General features: G+C 45.7%; 1 protein-coding gene across 1 annotated transcript in view; it reads right to left on the bottom strand.

Annotated features, from left to right (window-relative positions):
- The window catches only part of LOC3289716 (alpha-2Db adrenergic receptor), a 210,479-nt gene that overhangs the window by 168,948 nt on the left and 21,121 nt on the right, over positions 1–20,410 (bottom strand). The window contains exon 2 of the mRNA XM_061645865.1: positions 12,167–14,621. Coding sequence (XP_061501849.1) covers positions 12,167–12,886 — 720 coding nt within the window. The 5' untranslated portion in view covers positions 12,887–14,621. The remainder of the gene's footprint in view (positions 1–12,166; positions 14,622–20,410) is intronic.

Raw genomic sequence — 20,410 nt, 5'->3', positions numbered from 1 at the left:
CTTCAATTCTTCACCACACACAAATGTTCGATTGTGATGAAGCTATCTTATATTGGAATAAAAAAGTCTAGCAGAAATGTCTAACGGCTGAATGTTGAACTTTTTCTAGAATTATAAAGGCCGTTTTTAATTTTTTAAGCTGCTGTTATAGATTTAAAACAGCACATGTATAGTTCTGGAACTTACTATTTCCCTTGTCATAGAAATTATACATAGAAAAGAGTCTCACGCATAACGAGAAAGGCAGTTGAACGGATTAAACTCGTTATGCGGAGGAAAATGGACCTCATTTTGTTATTCCCACGCTTGTTACTGTCACAAATGATAAATATTCGTTACTGGTTGTAAATACTTGCGATGAGTGTCCTTCCGTTCAGTTGGAAATGTCAAACAGGAGACATAACAAGACGTCAAACACGAATCGTCATAAAACAAAATCAGCATTTTTGACCCTTTTTTCCTCTCTAACGCTTGAGCCACACAATTGCCCTTCATCTGTTCTAAGCTGTCCCACCGTGATGCAAGTGTGTGTTCGTGTGGCTGGCAAGGTGGAACGATCACACGCACCAGCCGCCGAATTTCAAGCCGTTAAAAGTTTTTCGCCATTGTTGCTGTACCGGTCTGCTGAGTGATGTTAGATGGTAGGGGTGCCAGTTTTATCAGCCTCACCCATGTACTGGCCAGGCTGGCGAAGGTGTTTCGGCGTGTTTGCTTGCCTACCGGGAGCCGTTCGGAGGTTAGCGAGAAGACTCTCGCCGTCACACATTCGCCCGTGAAATGGTTTCGTTCGGCGCGCGAACACCATCGCGATGCGTACGGTCCCCAACCGAACGGGCGCACCAGCAAAGAGCGATATTATCCCAGCCCCAAGCACGAGACTTCCGGACGACGTGCTTGATCTGACGCAGGTCTAAGCAGGATCTCTCAACACTCAAAGCCTTCCTCCACCGTCTTTCTCTCTCTCTCTCTCTCCCTCTCTCTCCCTTTTCTGCGTTCCAAAATTCAACGCTTAGCACCGAACTTCCGAGCCAGCATTACGTATTCGTCCCGCATTGCTGGATGATGATGGAATTTACTCGCCACGAATCGATCGTAAAAAAAAAATCCGCCCTCTGTCCACGGGTTTTGTTTTCCTTCCTTCTTTAGCTTGCCCGTTTCGTCTTCCGTCCAGCAAGAAGTTCGGTTTGGGCTCTTTTTTTTAAGCTGTTGTTGCTGCCTGCCTGTTCTTCCATCCGCTTCCGACCCCACGGCAGCGATGTTTGATGTTTTCTCTTTGGCAGGTGGAATGGATAAGGCGCTCGCCAGCCTTGCAAACGTAGCAGCGCAAATGGGTGAAGGTATACGCCGGTTCACCGCAGACCACGGACGGTGGTGGTGGTGGTGGCAGTAGCAGTAGTAGTAGCAGCATAACCTGCGCCTAGCATTCCACCGGAGGACGCAAACCGTACCAGGCAGGGTCTGGACGGACGGTAACGGCACACGAAAGTATGGAATTGAGAATTTATTGATTTTACACTCGATCCTTGAGCGTGCCGGGAAAGGTTAAGAGTGAACCGGCTGGAAAGATCCTGACGGGATAACCACCTCCCACCCTTGCTCTCTCTCTCTCTCTCTCTCTCTCGCTCTCTCTCTCTATCTCTCACACTATCTCTCTCTCTCTTTCATACACACACAAACACGCTCTTTTTTGCTCTGTGCCTACGGTGCTGAATACGTATACGGAGGGTTGAAGAACAAAACTGGAAATTGACGTGGTCGATTGATGCGGCCGGTTCGACGTGTGCGGTATGTTTGAAGGCAGAAACGCTTCCTTACTCCAACTCCAGCGCAGTGGCTAGCGAAACGTAAACGCTGTGAGCGTCAGATCCCAACCCGACGGTTCGGCAACTCTTTAAACCTGCTCCAAAACCATTTGCTCCACGCAAACTCTGCAGCACCCCGTACCGTGCGAACCGGGCGGGCACGGGCTTTAAGTGCACCGCAGGTGACGTCAAGCACCCTCCAGCCAAAACCCCACAAAGCTGGCACGTTCCTTCAGTTTTTTGTTGCTGTTGTTGTTGTTGTTTTGTTCTTCTTTGCTGCCCGTTGCTTGTTTCGCTTGCTGCAACTTCCACGGGAAGGTATTGCACCAGGTGTCGGCCGTTTGATTGTTCGTCGGCGGGCGAGCGAGCGAGCGCGCGCGCGCTTGGCGTTACTTATTAACGCCACACACTAAATTGAAGAGCCCAGCGGGGGGATGTGCGGAGCGGTAGGATGGAGGTCTCGGGCAAAGGGGCAACGGTATTAACGCTTGCCGTCGGCCGCTTCAAAGGCGGACAGGCCTCGAGTGGGCTGCTACTTGGGAACGGATGACAATACGGAATGTGACATTATTGCAGGATGATATTAAGTGTCCGTGCGTCTAAAAGGTGGCCAGGTCCGCGTGTGTGTGTGTGTGTGCCAGCGTCGAGCCGAGATAATGTAGCGCTCGAGACACGCGCACAGCGCACCATTCACCAGCCCTAATGGGTAGGCATGGTGTACTTTAGCCTCCGCCGTGTCCCGCTGTCCCTGTCGCTGTCTGGGGCTCGGGTAGGTGCCAATTTGGACCCGTCCGGCTGACGCTGCTGCACGGTGTTTCTCATGCCGACACGATAGACGGGGTTGTGCGACGGCCACACAATGGCGCCTCGCATGAACAGCTCGCTCCGTTTGCGAGTAAGTGCGGGCACAGCCAGAACCCGCGCACAAGAGAAGAAACTATGCTTCGCCAGTGTGTGCACAAACATTGCAGGTGTTGGATGGAAAACAGTCCAGGCGAGCCCATGCAACTATGCTACCTGCGTGGTAAAGGGACATCGTTTTTTTTTTGTACCTCAAAAACATAGTGAAACAAGTGTTGAGCGAAAGTGTTATTCAAGATTAATTTTGCATTTGACTTATTTTACACACAGGTTGAAGAATATCTTTTTTATACACTCTTCTTAGATAGAGAAGAGAGTGTCAAGTGACCTTAATGATGCGCCAAGACTACTTCGTAAAATATATATTCACGTACCAAGACCTACTTCAAGACGTAACAGTTGCGTGCAAGTGGAGCGTCTTAATAATTTTTACGCATCAAATGAACCAATATTTGCCATGGCACGCAGTTTCAATATACTACTCTAATTTTGATTTTAAATGGTCATCTAGTAGTATCAATGAGGTCCTTCAATTTTTGATTGCATGAGCGTCTACTAGCATTAGTTTAGCATTTTAGATATTATTGTATTTTATACAAATCTCTTGTTACAACGAACGCGTCGGACCAGAATATACAAATAAATAAATAAATAAATAAATATATCAAGATGATCAAGATGATCCTAACCAGCTTCATACGGAAACCGATTACGAATCTGTTTGGGATTTTTTTTTTATTGAGTAGATTGATGTAGCACAACAAGGCGTGATTGAATGGTGGCCAATCAACAAAACTGACGAGATGATCATTAACGTGCACAGTCCGCCCAGAAACACGATGTAAAGATCATCATCGGATGATCTTAATGTTCAGATCAGACATATAACGGTAGGAGACATATAAAGCAACAATTGAAAGCGTTAGCGCCCACCAGCTGACAAGCGGTAAACGTCTCTGGCTCATACATTTTGCCTCCTCCAAGCAAATGCACATCTGTAGCGCCTTCTTTCAGCATGCAGGATGCGGTTCAGCTACACCTGGATGTACACCTGGATCACCTGATGATGTAACAAGAAGCTCAAAGTAACAAATCGACCACGTTTTGATGGATGGAAGGCACTTCTCAGGTATTATCAACGTTAAAACATATAGTGACGCAATCGTCGACTCGGACAATTTCCTGGTCATGGCGCCAGAAACTCTCCGTGGTTAAAAGCCAATGTGATTAAAAGAGACCTGTCCACAAGGACAGAGGAGGCGTGGTAGGCCCAAATTGAGGTGGCAAGATGGCGTGGAGGCGTCCGCCATTAAGGCCGGGATAACGGACTGGCAGACGAAGGCGCGAGACCGTGAGTGGTTTCGGACACTCCTGAGGCAGGCCAAGACCGCAAAGCGGTTGTAGCGCCGGATAAGTAAGTAAGTAAGGTTAAAAGAGAACGCATCAGCGCTCGGGGAAGCGCTTCCAGTCGACAACAACATCGTCGCAATGTTCCTCGCAGACCACGGGCGTATGCTAAAACGAGCACGGCAGTTGAACCTAAGATTGGTCGCTTACCACGTAGAGAGCACGGCATGAAACCCGCCGGAACGGGGAGAAGTGTAGACGACCGAGGAAACAGCAAACCCTTCCTTGCCAAGAAGTGCCGTTTTGAAGAGTCAGACGACCCAGTATATGCCGCCTATAAGATCATGTCCCAGATCCTGTTCTGCAGACTGGCGCCTCTTGCTATTTCGTCGGTAGTTATTAAGCAGTTATATTAAAATTTTTACTCTACGACTGATCCTCCACCATCCTCATCCACCATCCTGCACCACCTGTTCATCGACATCAAGGTGGCCTACAAACAGTCACCATAGACCGGAATGAGCTATGGAACATCATGCAGCGGTACCACATTCCTGGGAAGTTCGAAGCGCGGAACTATACAACAACATCCGTAGCACGATCTTCTTGACCTTGTACCTGGACGGACTAGATGAATTCTGCTATCTTGGGACGGTTGTTACTTTGGATAAAGATATCAGTAGAGAAATCCGGCGATGCATAGTGCAGGGAAGTCGTGCATATTAGGGGTTTCACCGACTGCTGAGATCCAGAAACTAGGATGCGGGACTCTTGCCGCACCAAGAAGGTATTCGACAGCGATCCCCAGTTTCGGCATGAGGTGCACGGGAGCACAACGATATTTTGCAGATCTGCTGTTCACATGGATCTGCAGCCAGGGACCGAGCATCCTGGAGAAAGATTATTGACGTTGGGTCATGTCACGACGAAGTGCTCCATCGTGATCAAGCCAACAAGAGAGATTGAGTCGCCAATGTGAGTGAGCAGATGCTTCAAAGAGCGAGTCGGGACGCAGAACGGGTGAGTTAAATTCTCAACACTTGAGAGTAATTGAGTTGAGGTTCGTTTCGGAAAAGTCGCAAATCAGTTATCCTCTTACCGTCATGCAGTGTAAATAAACTAAAGTGCAATAAAAGAGTTAGTCAGTTGATTTAAGCCGACAGGTGAAGTGCATGAGCTGGATCTATCTAAAGTAGAGCCAGCTTGAATAGCGTTAGAGCGAAAAGCTCAAAGTTCTCAGAAAAGAGTCTTTGCCGGAACAAAGATACGCTGGTTCAAAATACTGAGTATCAACGACATGATAGAGATTCTATCGTGGTTCGGACATCAGAGTACGAAGAATAGAAGCTTGAAGAGATACAGCAGATTTTTTTTTAAATCAGTAGGAACGGCTTCGGTCGTATTGCTTTGAGATACAGCAGATGCTGTGGTGAAACGGTAAAAAAGTAATTGGGTTTTTAGCTATCATCGGCGGGTCCCCTGAGATGCACCCTCAAATGTGGAATTCCAAGAATCTAGTTATTTGAAGAAAAAAGAGAAGAAAAGACTATACCCAGTGCTAGAACAAGCACACAATACGGTACCGGGTGTACTCTTGCAGGAATAGAAAATTGAAAAATCCCCCGGCAAACCGGCAACCGAAACATTGTAAATGGGCTGTGTGTCTGCACTGGCGTTCAGCCTACATTTCGCAACAGCGTGTGTTGGGAAAAAAGAGGGCAAAAAAAAACACACACACACACTTACCCGCATACGCACAGCCTCGTCGTGTCTACCGAAGCCGATCGTTTTCTATCGCTCAAAACAATAGTTTTCTCCCGCCCTTGCCTCGGTGCACGTTCGGTGGCCTGTGGCCCCATGGCTTGGGTCTATTTTCTCTCGCCTTCGAACCATTTATCGCAAGCTTCTTATCGCTGCCGCCCGCCCCAGCCGAGCCGGCAGAAAGTTAGTATGTCAATTTAAGTTATTTGCCGCCTGCCCCTCGCTGCCCCTTGCCTTACCCCTTGCTTTCTTTTGTTTCGTGCACCGTGTCGTGCTGTCTTCGGTGCAATCCTTTCCTTTTTTTGCCGTGTTGTAGTGCCGTGGCGCCTGTCTTACCCTCATCTTTACGAGTCAATGCCAGCAAGAACTCTTCGTTCGCTTCTTTTCTTTAGGACCATCTACCCCCCTCCCCTTCCTCTTCCCCAACCTCCTGTTCGTCCTATTTTCGCATGCCTGCGCTTGCATCGCATAAATATTCATCTTTTTACAGCATTAATAAAATCAAAACAAGGAAAATGCAAATTCTTCCTTTCTTCACACGCTTGTGTTTGTGTGTGTGTGTGTGTGTGTGTGTACGGCTGTAGCTTTGTGCGTGTGCGTTTTGTGCGAGTGCGTTCTTTGTAGCTTTCTTTCCCATCCTTCCTCTTCATACTCATCCCATCTTATCCATCTCTCTCTCTCTCACCTTGATGCTCTTCATTCCGCAGCCGCGTGCGCTGGCAATGCTGACAACACGCGGGCCACACTTTATCATTCACACCAATCGCAAGGCAAAATGGCGCGAGTGGTAGGTGCCCGAGCTTTGGGTGTGAAAGCAACAGCAACTAAAACCAGAAAAGGAATGATTTTTGTTTTTTTTTTTTTTTTTTTTTTTTTCACAACCTGTCGGTGCAAAGTGTGCCTTTATTTTATGTAGCCGGCTTCCGTTTTCCACCCATTCCGTTCAGTTTGTATCCTGAATTGAAAGCTCTTCAAAGTGTGTGTACGAGTAAGTAAGACCAAGGGAAAGAGAGTGAGGTGCAATAAAAAAAGAACGCACACACACTAAAAGTACGATTTTCCACGCGGCTGGCGATTGAGTGCGGCATCACTGCATGGCTTCTAGACTTTCCTCTTTTTTTGTTTTTGGTCTCGCAAAGCACTATCCTAAGCTCATCGCTTCCATTTCAGCAAATGGATTTGAGTTTTCACTTATTCTTTACTTTTTTATGCTCCTATCTTTCCCCCCTTTGTGATCATGCATACTTCAATGCACGGCGGACATATGCAAGGAAAGGAGACAAAAAAAACATCCTTGTTTAAAGTTTGCATCACCTCAACGTGCTGGTGTTGATCGGTAACCAGTGATTTGTTTCTAACGCGCAAATGCCATTTCATTTTTCAAAGGTACCAGGCGCCTCCTTCGTACGCTAGGAGTTAATGAAATTTAATCCTTTAATAAATAAATTAAGAGTAAAAAAGTCATTATTTCTTCATTCTCACTACAATTCAAAATTAAAAAATGACATATAACACAAATAATTTTACTTTAACGAAAGAATATTTAGAGTTGTTACTCTGCATAGCACATGCTTCCAGAAAAGATAGAAAATAATTATTTTTATCTTCAAATGTAATTTGTAATAGTTGTAATCATTTGAAGCAACCAGATTTGACCATTCATTCAAGGAAGTCATGAAGATTAGATTGATTTTTCTATGCAGTTTGTTATAATTAATTATAAAATATAAATATACAAATAAAAATGACACGGGAAAAAGAAATTTTAATTTCAATGCCTGTTTTTGATAATTAAACTGTAAATTAAAAACATTTCATTCCATCGAACTGTACCCACTGCACACTTTGCTTAATTTTGTTGTCAGCCCAACCGTGCCCGCAGTCTAGTGCATGCCGCACATGAAGCAATAGCATAACATTATAAAGCTGCAAGCGGGCGCCTGGTCGTTCACTGCGAAAAAGTGGCAAGAGCGAAATTGCAAGTCCAGCCCAGCTCCATTATGTCCAGCAAAAAGAGTCATCGTAGAGATTCGCTGTCTATTTTTATTCTTTTTTATAACAAAAACGTATGAAAAGCGGATTTCTCGATCGGCACGACGCAAGCAGCACTGATTCCTTCAACGCTCCTCCCCTGTCTTTGTGCAGTTTTCCAGCTTGAATAGCGATGGTGGATGAAGGGAGGCAGAGGAGGGGGGGGGGGGTGGAAGCCACTTGTGTCATCCTTGTCAGCAGTGCCCAATGTTGCTGCACACCAACATTGGATATGACAGTCGAAATTGAATTAAATTGACGTGAGCAAATAATATCGGCTCCCTTCCAGCGAAACGTTTCCCTGTTTTCTTATCCGTCCCGCCCCTCGCTCCCTTTGATTCTCATTTTCCAACTGATCAGGTTTCACAATCCTTTCCATCACATATCTACATATTATTATATGCTCGTTTTTTTGTTGTTCTTGCTTCTACCTAGCGCCTTTTGCGTTGCCATGTTTCCTTCTTCGGCAAAAGGGCTTTCTTTCCCAGCCAGTTTTTGGCTAAGCTCAGACAGTTGAATCACGAGCTACGATGATGGGGATGATGGTGACAGCGGCACAGAGAGATAGAAAGAAAGATTTCCCTCCCCCCCCCCCCCTGCAACGTATCACCTTGGTCTGTTTGTTGATCTGCCGCAAGGATGGAAGGCGCTGTTTTCCTCGTTCGAACAAACGTGACAAAAACAGACACACACACACACACGCTCTAGAGGTGTCCTTGGGAAACACCGGAAGTAGTAGAGTGTATTGCTGTATGAGCGCCCTCTTCTGGAAAACGCACACACGCGCACATTCACACACGGTTACACGATTGGCAAAGTTGGCAAACAACAGGCGACGTACATTTGCACAAGCCGAGCATCAGCAGGGGCTTAGCCCTGGGATGACAACAATATGGGCCGGCCCGCGCCGAAGGAAGGCACCGCCGGTTTGCCAGGGCGGAAGGTGTACCATCGAGCCGGAAGATATGCGTGTGCGTGTGCGTCCGCCGGGATCAGCAGGATTTATTCGAGGCGTCGAGTGGAACGAAAACCGAACTTTTTGGCCTCGCTTTGTGGTGCTCGTGGTGGTGCGGCCGAGGGCGGTAAGGGGATGACTAATATCAGCAGATTAGGACATTGTGTTGAGTTGGCGCTGCACACGTGGCGTGCGTGTTTGACTGTGTGTACTTTATTGTTTCAGGGGAACGACCAAATATAGCGAGCGCCGGGGCAAACCATTCCCTTTGGTGAGCTCATCATTTCAACACCGTTTCCGTTCCGTGCCGAAATAATGGAAAGCGCTACGGGAATAGTGCTAGCGGTGACAGACTCAACCAGAGGTAAGATGCCGCCGTGTGCTTCTTTCTGCGCTGGTTCTTCTGCGGAACAAAAGGGCCCCGTGCTTACCGTACGGCTGAGTACAACATCCCTGCCCGCCCCAGAAGCCACTCGTGTGACAAACACAGTGCGGGCGGTTTAGGGATATTGAATTTGCCCCCCCCAAAAAAAAAAAGAAAAGCAGCAGCGCCGCGCCCCGCCTGCCAGATAAATTTACCTACGCAACGGAATGTAATGCGCACCACCCTTGGCAGCGGCGGCATTTGCCCGCGGGTTTTTTTTCCCGTTGAATGATTTCTCGAAACAATTCAAACCCGGCCCCGGCGGGAGCCGGATATTAGCTTCCACGGGACGGGAGCACCTATCACCTGGCCAGGGTGTCGATGTGGTTTCGCAAAACATCGGAAGGTGTGCGTTAGTTTGCGCTTTCCTCCTTGCTCCGCTCCGTTGCTGGCTCCGTGTTGCCTGTTTGCTTGTTTGCTTTAGCCAAGCGGGCGCGTCCTACGGTGATACGCCCTGAGCCGGTCCTCCGCAACGTCCTGCTCGGGTAGCTCGAGTCACAAACGAACTACAGCGAACGGTGAAAGATATACACAATCTACGGCGGATGTGGCAGCTATTCTCGATCATTCCTCGGCTTATTCTCTCCTCTCTCTCTCTCTCTCTCTCTCTCTCTCTCTGTCTTTCTCTCTCTTTCTCTCTCACTAGTGTTTGATGCAATATGGTTACGTGTGTGCGTGGGGCGAAGGTTTATGGGTGCTAAAGATAAGCTACAGGCTGGTGCAATAATTTTTGTTCGCCACGCGCAGACCACATTAAGTGTGAAAATTTCCGGAACCACGTCTGGGTTTGCTAGTGAACCAACAAATAAAAAAAAAAACTATCACTCGATGAGAAGTTCCAGTAGAAACGCGCCTCCAGCGAAAAGTCATTTCAAACATGGCAGCAGCACCAGGTTTCTTTGCCGACTGGGAGATATAAAGTCATCCCAGCAAGTTTGTAAAATCTTAAAATGGTACATTGTAAAACTGTGACCATTTGGAAGTTGGAAAAGTGTCTTGAAACGAACTGTTATTAACGGTAGAAATAATGCAAACCACTTTCTACTATTCGAACCTCAGAACATTTTCCCAACCACAGTCATTCCCAAGAATTCATGAAAATAAACAAAGCAAACAAACAATGTTTCAAAAAAAAAAGTCCGTACAGCAAAGATATGGACACAGGATTTATGGACTTTGTTAAGATAACAAAACATACCTTATCAATCAATTAAAATTTTTCCACGAAGAAATAAAATGAAATATGTGTATCAAATAGCATTGATTTCAACAAACAATAATTCATTCTATTTATAAAAATTATTAACATTTCCTTTAGCATCCTTTTGTCCAGAACAAAGTTTGGAGACACTCACTGGATTCAATTAAATTCAATTCATCTTAGTGTTATTGTGTACCGTAGCTATAACAATAGTATAACTTATTCTCTGTCAAATTTAAAAATAAACTATGAAAAAAGGGTGATAAAGGATAAAGTAGGAAGAAGAATCCTTAGGAAAGACGTAAAAGAAGACGGGAGCGGATCACGGCATATGAACAATCGAAATTAATCAAACGAGAAAATGTAATGAAAGAGCGAATGCATTGCACAATTGGATCAAAGGTTCCGAATGCTGTACGTCTTCATTCTATTGAAGGTGGAGGTCTGAGTTGAAGAGACTGTGAAAGAACGTAAAAGTTGGTTAAGCAAAGAAGTGCAGGTGGTTCTGTTGACAATAAAAGATGCTTTTGCAAACACACGCCGCGATTTTAGTGATTCGAGACCTTATATTAAACAATGATCTTCGTAAGAGGAGGAAGTGAGAATCGAGTTCAAAGCATTTACCGAACACGGGAAGGGTAAAAGATTTTTGGAAAATGAGGAGCTAAGAAGGACATACGATTGAAGTGTACTCAATTATGGGTCAAACCAAGCTGCAATAAAGTTCTTTTACTCAATGAAGATCCAAAAAGTTCGTTGCAGTTCGACATAAAATGGCAAGAACACCGAAGGTCTTACTAATTACTACGTCCAGATGAGTAAAAAACGAAAGCCATTCATCGAGTATAATGCCAACATCTTTGATGGAACTCGATCGTATCAGTGGTAAATCTTTGATGACATATGCGTAGAATACAGGGTAGGTTGAGTCGCTGAAGGATATAATGGTACAGTAAGAAAGACATAACAAAAAATCATTAGATATATACGGTACGATAGTAAGAAAAGATTTAAAAGCCTTGGAAGACATCACACCCCGATAAGGAGGAGATGGAGTTACATATGTTTAAGTCATCCGCATACATCAGGAATGAATCATCGGAATGGATGAAGCGTATATCTTAAAAATACAGTATGAACAGTAACGGGCTAAGTGTACTGCCTGGTTGGACACACATCGGACAGAAAAGATGATACCTAAGGTATCAAAGAGTATAACCCAAGTTTATTTAGTTTGACTTCGATAAAAACGGATTTTGTTAACGGGAAATTTCAGACACACTTCTCAGATGCCTTCATTTTTAAGATCAGCTATTAGTTTTCGAATTTCAACGGGAATTTTTTGGGACACTGGAGCACTGAGTGCACTTGAGATACAAGATTTGGGGTTTATAAGGCAGAACCTAAGGCCTTCTTGTGTCACAATTAACACGTTGGACATTTGACCCAACTAACAAAGGATCATTTTACCCAATGCACATTTGATACGATGCTCACGGTACGGACAATTGTTTTGCGCAGATTTTGTGAATGTTGGTGGTTCGTTTGTAAAACCAGTTTTTGTCAAAATTTTGGATAAGCTTAATGCCATTACAAGCAACTTCTTACACGAGGACCCATTTCAGTGGGCATAAAAAAGTGTGTGCGATGTAACCGTCAAACTGGCCCACTGGATAGTACTGGGAATGTATGTTTCCCGCCCTTTTTTTTCATGCAAAATCTGTAGGAAGCATAAGTATCTCAAATATCTCCAAAAAAAAAAAAACCATTTGCAAACCACCTACCTGACACTGGGGCAGCTCCACGTGCCCTTCCGGCCGCTGTGCCTTCCACCCGAGCAGCGGCGGTATGCAGACGAGCGCGGACATGATCCAGACGGCGGCAATCATGAACGCGGCCCGGGCCGGCGTCCGCGACTTGAGATACTCGATCGCCTTGGTGATGCTCCAGTACCGGTCGAGCGAGATCAGGCACAGGTTCATGATGGAGGAGGTGCACAGCAGCACGTCCATCGCGGAGTGGACATCGCACCACCAGTTGCCAAAGATCCAGTACCCCATCAGCTCGTTCGCGAGCGAGAACGGCATGATCACGAGACCGAGAAAGAAGTCGGCGACCGCGAGCGACGCGATGAACCAGTTCTGGATGTTTTTCAGCGTCTTCTCGGTCGCGATCGCAATGATGACGAGCATGTTGCCGACGACGATGACGATCATAAGTATTGTCACGATTATTGAGGCGATGATGATGTGGGGCAGCGTGTACCCGCTCGGGTACGCACCGTGCAGGATGGTGAGGTTCTCGCCCGGCCCGACACCGGCGGCGGTACCGCCGGGCCCGGCCACACCACCGGCTGCTGCTGCGGCAGCTGCCGCAGCCGCCGCCGCCACCGCCAGGGAATCGTTAAACATGGTTGGGCCACCGCCGACAGTGCCGTTCGCTCCCACGATCGCGAGGAAGTCCTCCTGCGTGATGTTGCCCGGCGGCGACGAGACGAAATCCATAATCGCTACGGTGCCCTCCGCCCGCCGCACATTCGCACCCCCCCCTCCCAAAACGCTCGGTGTGTCGGGTTGCCGGCTCTTCGCTCTCCCTTCGGTTGAACGATGGTTGGATTCGATTCGTTCGCTTGTTCGCACCTTCTGCTGTCTTTGCCTCTTTGGTTTCTCTACTGTGTCACTCCTATCGAGTACGCTAAATACACACACTGCTGCTGCTGCTGCAATTGTTGCACGAATATCTCTAGCATGACGGGTTTAGCGAGGTTCCGGTAGTTTCGGGCTCCTCGATTCGAGCAGTTGCAGCAATTACTTACAAAAATTCACAAACGCTTGCCTAGCTAGAGCGAACTCTCCTCTACCTTTTTTACTCGCGCGCGCTCACACACACACATACACATTCACGTACCACCACGAATGACACGAACACGAACCTCCGCAACGCGTTAGACGACAAACCGACTTCGCTTGGAACACTCACGGCAGGTGAGTGAGTGCGTGCGTTTGACCGTCGTGTGTGGCCTTGTGTGTGTGTGTGTGGATTTTGTTACTTTGTTTCACCTGGCTGGCTATATTGCTTGACGGTGCCGGTGTCGGTTGCGGAGCGAGAAACAGTCCACGAGGATCGTGCTGAGGTCGCGGTTAGGAAGGAGTGGTACGTGGATGCAGGTAAGCGAACTCTACGGCCCGCTCGGCTTGACGCTCTGGAGACACAAAATTTTACCCGTTTTTATCCGAAACTGCTGCTCGGCGCACGCTGCCTGACTGAGAGGCGCTGCGCTAACGAGCCTTTTGGTGTGCTTGTAGCCTGTGACGCTTGTGGCTGCGTTTGAGTGTGTATATACGTATATTTATATATTTATTGTGTGTGTGTTTGTGTGATTTGATTATTGGCCCTAGTGATGGGCTAGCCGCGGTGTACTGTGGTTCAGTAGTATGTGTCTTACTGTGTCTTACTGTTACAGTTACTTATAGCAAACGACATTTAAAAACGCGAACAAACACACACGCACACCTAACACACATACACACACACATATACAATTTGGCGATATGACCGAGGGCCCGGTTCGATGCTGTTCCTTACTTCTAATGCACATCGAGCGCACACACACACACACACCTGCACACACGCACACACTCATACACACAAAGCAAAACACTTTCGATTTCACTCGCTGGCCCGATTAGGTTACGCCTCCATTGTCTTTCGCGTTTGGCGTCGATCGCTCGAGCTCGAGCAGTGTGGAAGCTTTTGTCCACTCAGCCGCACGGTGGATCCCGGGGTCGGTCACCCAGGCTCCCCAGGCGGATACCGTGGTAACACAATCTCCGCCACCAGCACACACACACACACACACACGCACACGGGGAGGGGTCAGCACCGCTACTCGGGCAGCGGGCCGAACCGGACTGTTGCGCTCAGCCGAGCCTGTCGCCTTTCCTGGGGCCGGCGGGGGCTCGATGACGGTGCACGGTAGCGCCACCGTGCGTGGCCCATCGCGTGCCCCGAAACCCCCTTCGGCCTACGGTGTTTGCGCTTTCTTGCGTCGCCTGCGTCTGCGCACCGCCGTCTGCTGCTTATCGGTGCTTATCGTGTCGGCTGGTCGGGCCCGGGCTGGCCACACCGACCGGCACCGCCCGTGCCTGAACGCGGTCGGTCGCTGCACAACGCTACCGGCGGTGGCCGGTACCGGAATGGTGGTCCCCGTCGCTGGTACCGCGCGCCTTGCTCAGGAATCTGCGTGGTAGAGAGGTGAATGGAAGGGAAAAGAAAGAAAGGGTGCACGTTAGTGGCGGGTTAGTTAAACCGGAGTTAAACAGGGCACGGGCAGATGGGTGAGGTACGGTGTAGAGCACATAGCCATCTGCGCTACTGACACGCCGAAGGCAAACACACCGTGAGCTCAAAACCAATGTTGGGCGAATCTGAGTCAGACTTATGAGACTGAATGAATCTTTGAAATGATTCAATGAATCTGAATCTTGGTTGAAAATAATCTTGAATATGGAAAGAGATATGAATCTCGAAGGATACATGAATTTCAAAATATTCATGAATCTCAAATGATTAATGAATTTCGAACGATTCATGAGCCTCGGAAGATTAAAGATTCTATAGATTTATGAATTCCGTAATCTTAAGATCCGTGAATCACAAATGAAATATAACTCTCGAAAGATTCATGAATCTCAAGAATCATGAATCTCGATAGATTCATGATACCCAAAAGATTCATATATCTTTAGCTTCTTTTTATTCTTCTTCTTGGCGTAATAGTCTACGTGGTCATGCTAACCTATTCAGGATTTTGAGACATTTTGCAAGTACCACGCTGCCGGATGGTTACTCAATTGACAATTTCGAGTTCTAAAATGGGGGTTTCGATCTATTTACCTTCGAACCCCTGTTTAAGGAACTTTCAGAACAAGCCCTTTAAAATCGACGGTAATGTGGCTTTTTCGTTGCTTTCTTCTCTTCTTCTTCCTCTTTGGCACAACAAACGCTGTCGGTCAAGGCCTGTCTGTACCCACTAGTGAAGTGAGTTTGGATTTTAGTGACTTATTGTTATCATAGCAGGATTCGGGATTTGAACCCATGACAGGCATGTTGTTACATCGTACAAGTTGAAGACTGTACCAACCAGACCGGTCCAAACCGACTTTCTTCGCTAACCTTTGGGAAATAACGTTTCCAATTCTTATTATTTACACCAAATTTTTCATCACCAACATTTCACCAAATAACCCAGTACGAAATTTGCCAAATATGACGCCAAATATAAAAAAAGGAAATCTAAAACGAATTGAACACCTATTTTTTCATCATCCAATAGAAAAAAGTCATTCGCATGCACAAACGAAATGTTGACACTTTCTACACGATTTATCACACACAAATAATCACATATTTTGGTATCACGAGCAACATTCGAGTAGATTATGGTTAAAAATTTACAACAAATGTCACTTGGGTAGTCCTTGCTGCAGGGTGACGGTCAATTCTAGGCATGAACCCATGGCAGATATGTTGGAAATCAAAAATATCTAAAATTTCATGAATTTTCAGTGCCACCTATAGAGATTATTGAATCTTCAGAGATTCCTGAATTTTTAGAGATTCATTAATGTTTAAAGGATAATTAAATCTCTCCATTTTTTCATGCAAAAAGATTTGTTGGAGATTCATGAATCTTTGGAGATACATCAATCTTAGGAGATGCATGAATCTAAAGGCTTAGGAACGTTTGGAGATTCGATTCGAGGTCCGAATCACTCATCGCTAACGATTCATATGAATGTGTCTCAACACAAGACACATCATTAGACTCTAGCTTCCGAACAAGACTTCCGACTCTAGCAAATGTTCAGAGCTAAATGGAGGTGGACCGTTAGACATCTCGACAAACAAGACAACCATTGTCTTAAACCTGTCAAAATTTTCAAGTTCGATGTCTTGTTCGATTCATCCCAGAGTGCCTGCTAGGCGTGCATCTATGAGGCACTTCACATTGTATGAAAAACCTAACGGTTATGTGGGTCAAATAATAAATAGCATCGACAGCCGCACTGTAGGTCGTGTGCAGGTCGCCCCGTCAATGCTGATCGTACCAGAGGCGTTGCTGTACTAGGCTCACATGTCTAATGAAGCTGTACAGTTTGATCTGAAAAAAAACTTCTCAAAGTGCAAAACCAAGGTTAAAATCCAGGGGTGGAACAGTTCCGTGGATCGATTGTTTAATTGTTTGCAATGTTTCTTAGAACTCACACACTTCTAGTCGTCTAGCCGAACAATAACAGTCTATGCTCCATGCACATACGTGGTCGCGCAAACAATCGACAAACAACGTAATGCACTTTCCCTCCCCTTTGCTGCAACCACACGAACAATCGACGTTGCACCGAAAGCATTGAGAGAAGGATGGGAATGACTTGCACTGCAGCTCTCGTGCAGCCGATTGTGCGCAACTGCCGTGTTTGCGCATTTGCTGGTTGTGCGTGCGGCAGCCGTTGCGCAGCACGCTGTACGCAGTAATTTCTCTACGCGCTCTCCGGGAATTAGGAGGGAGGGGGAGGGGGAGGGAGGGGGGGTTACCAACAGCAAACAAAACATTCATCACCGCACTGAAGCGACGATGGAAAACTGCACATTGTGCCTAACCTTGTTGCCCTTCCAATGCTGTGTTAATGTGTGCCCTCTTTTGCGCTTAATACACACACATACAACACACAGATCTCCGGTCCGGTTTCATAATTCGGTTAGTCAGAAGCTTGTTTGTGCTCTGTAATGTCGTTAATGCTCTACGCATTATTGTTTTGTTTTTCTTCGTATATTTTCCTCCTTTCTGATGATTTTGTTCCAAATGTGAACATCTATTTATCAGTTTTAAAGCCAAACAGCATCTTCCATTCTGTACAGCTAACATAGTTTTCCGAGCAGTACGCAACCGCACCATAGACCGGAAAAAAAGATAATCTTTTTCATGTGCGCTCTTGCTGTGTCTCAAATGCCTTTAAGCCACGCGGGCATTAGGGCAGCGGTGAGTGTAATAAATTTTAATATTTTATAGACACCAGACGGCCGACCAGTTCTATTTTACGCGGCAAAAAGGTTCTACCAGCACCTCCTGCCGTCTGTACCCCTCACACCGCCCCATCATATCAAATGATCCCGCAATTTCAAGGCCTCCCGGTAGACTCGGTCCACCCAAACGAGCCCTTTAACGGCGCCCAGGAACGACATAAAGAATCTGTTTTTGCCCCGCACTTGATATTTCGCTTCCATTTTTTGTTTTTTTTTTTTGTTTTGCTGTTGTTGCTGCTTTGGTTAAAATAATGTTCACATTGCGTGGTGATGTACGGGAGAGTAGAGTATTGGCAGGGTGGTAAATCCCTGTTGGTTGTTTTTCGTTTGTTTTTTTTTGTTTTGTTTTTTGTCTGTTTTTTTTTTTTTTGAGTGGACCGGTAAAGAAGAAGTGAAAATTGAGCCCACCAAGAATGCTCGTGCTCTTCGCTGGCAACCCCCGCGGCGACATAGCGGAGGATTTGCCCGCAGACAGTAGGCGCGTTTAAAAGTTCGATACTTTAGAAAGGGCGAGAAGAACGGCCGAGAAAGATGCTAAAAAGATCGTTACCACCTGCACACACACACATACACACGCAAGCACTACTTACTTTTGGGAGCTGGCCGGGGCACAGACACGATACCTTTTTTAGCTACCCCATTCGCCCTCGCCCTCCCACACCCCTCACCATGCCATCCCGCAATTCGCAAGCACGAATCGAATCAATCATCTTAAAAGCTTTCACCCTCCGAGAAGTGTGACCGAACAGAGCGGCAGAGAGCTAGAGAGAAAGCGGGGAAGGGGCGATGGGCGGGCTGCGGGAAGGTTACAATATTTATCAATCAGCTCAATCTAGCGTGTTAGAGGCCGCCTTTTCGGCGGGGGGGAAAGGAAGGATCACGCGAAAATGTCGACACCCAACGGTAGGCGACGGCGGTGCGCGCATGAAGATGGCAGCAAATGGAAGGAAGTCAAATCCTTTCGTGAAATCTCTCTTACTTACACGCACACACACACACACACATACACACGCAGGCTCATTCGATGAAATAGAGGCACAGTTGTACATCCATATTCGATTGCGATTGTGGGGATGATGGCAAAACAAAAACAACAGTGCGAGGGCTGCCTGCTTCGAGCGTTGTATTAGCACTCTGTTGGAATTCTCTTTGGGGTTTTTCCAAATTGCACTCAGTGTGTGTATATTGTACATTGTGTAGCAAAGTGGTGCGATACCTCTGCTCGTAAAGCATGGATCGATTGGAAAACTGGCCAAGGTATATGTCTGGAAACTTCAGATATTTAACTTTATTTATCCATTCCTTCGCTATCAACTAATTTGTACATTATCGTCTAGTTATTCTTACACCTTTTTTTACCAGTGATACATACATACACGCAGTTTAGGCAAATTAATGGTCTCTATACCAAAATATCTAATAATGGGGCCCTATGCGTTTTAAGTTCGTAGGCTTACATTTCAGCCTGTCAGCTATTGGCATTGTATAGCAGTTTTTGAGCAGCTATCTAAGTGGGTATAATATACAGGTGGGCTTATCCCAAGGTGTATGAATTAAGAAGACTGATTTTTATCGCTCCTGTTTCTGAATGAAGATTTTACAAGTGTTTTGTGTATTCGTCAAGTCTCCAGAAAGCTTGTTTGAGCTAAATTGTTCACCAGTTCTGCCAAAAAGTGATATTCAAATTTGGTTATAAAAAAAACATGCTATGAGACCACCTGGACTACGTACACTTTGATTGTAGATTCCGTCACCAGATCACTTTAATGCACCTTGGGATAAATGCAAGCATCACCTTGTTTTGCCATTTTTCGAGCAAGTACTTGAATCTAATTCTAGCTTTGAGGTGAGTATAATCTAGACTGAAAATCGCAGGCTAGTTTTGCGTGTGGTTTTGTATGGAGTGTTTACATGATTTCTGCCTGTTAAACTCCATACAAAAAGCTGACTAAAACCGTGAAGGGCCCCAATGTTTTGTTATACTTTTAACGAGGCTTTGATTTAATACCTTCCCATGGGTGGATAAATCGTTCAATGTTTTCAAAAGTATGATCTAATTATTGATAACGCTTTCAACATATTCAACCATTAAGAGCAATTGCATATTCTTCAATTGCAGAGCTCTAAAATTTATATGGATTCGGAGAAATCATGTCTTATCAATAAGTAGAAAACGCTAATAATTAAAGTAGTCATTTCGTACGATTGGTAGCCTCCAAATTAGATCGTACAGATCAAGGTACGAAACTAGGATTTGATGCACAAAGATGGACTCAAGGATGTAAAGATATTTAAGCAGGTTTGAGTGCATGCACAACAAAACGTGTTACAGATTATTCACTGATCGAGCAGGAAACTTGACATATTAGTCGTACAGTTACGGTTGAAGTAAGGCAATGGTGTTTCCCTTACGTTGCGGTTTTTAATACCATTCCGGCGATGATGGTTAAACATAATCATCAGTTGTTTATTTGTTGATTTGTTTATTTGTAAATGTTAAGTGATTGGCCATCATTGGCCTTATCACTGATCTTATAAACTAAACGTATAATAACATAAAGCATCACGGTACAATGTAACATCAGCACAAAATAAATAACAAAGAGTATCACAGCAAGAAAAACAGGTTAACTTAGGGAATTCCAATCGAAAGAGCCATAGTGTGAATTAAATCGGATAGCCATCGCAGTCAAAGGTTCATTATCGCTATATACACGTCTAGTTTGGTCAACTCTTAGTAGCCTAAAGTTTCTTAAAATACGAGCAGGTACGTGGAAATTAACTCTATCTAAAAGGTCCTGATTGATTGATGTTTTTTGCCTATGCATACATTATTTTTGCAAAAATCTTTTGCAATGCTCAATTGAATATTTTTCTACGAAAAGGACGCATAACTTGTTCCATAAATTAGGCACTACAAAGATAAGCTATTAAGGAGCGCCTGG

The sequence above is a fragment of the Anopheles gambiae genome, chromosome X (genome assembly GCF_943734735.2).
Source record: "Anopheles gambiae chromosome X, idAnoGambNW_F1_1, whole genome shotgun sequence".
NCBI lineage: Eukaryota > Metazoa > Arthropoda > Insecta > Diptera > Culicidae > Anopheles > Anopheles gambiae.
This window is presented reverse-complemented; position numbering and strand designations above follow the sequence as displayed.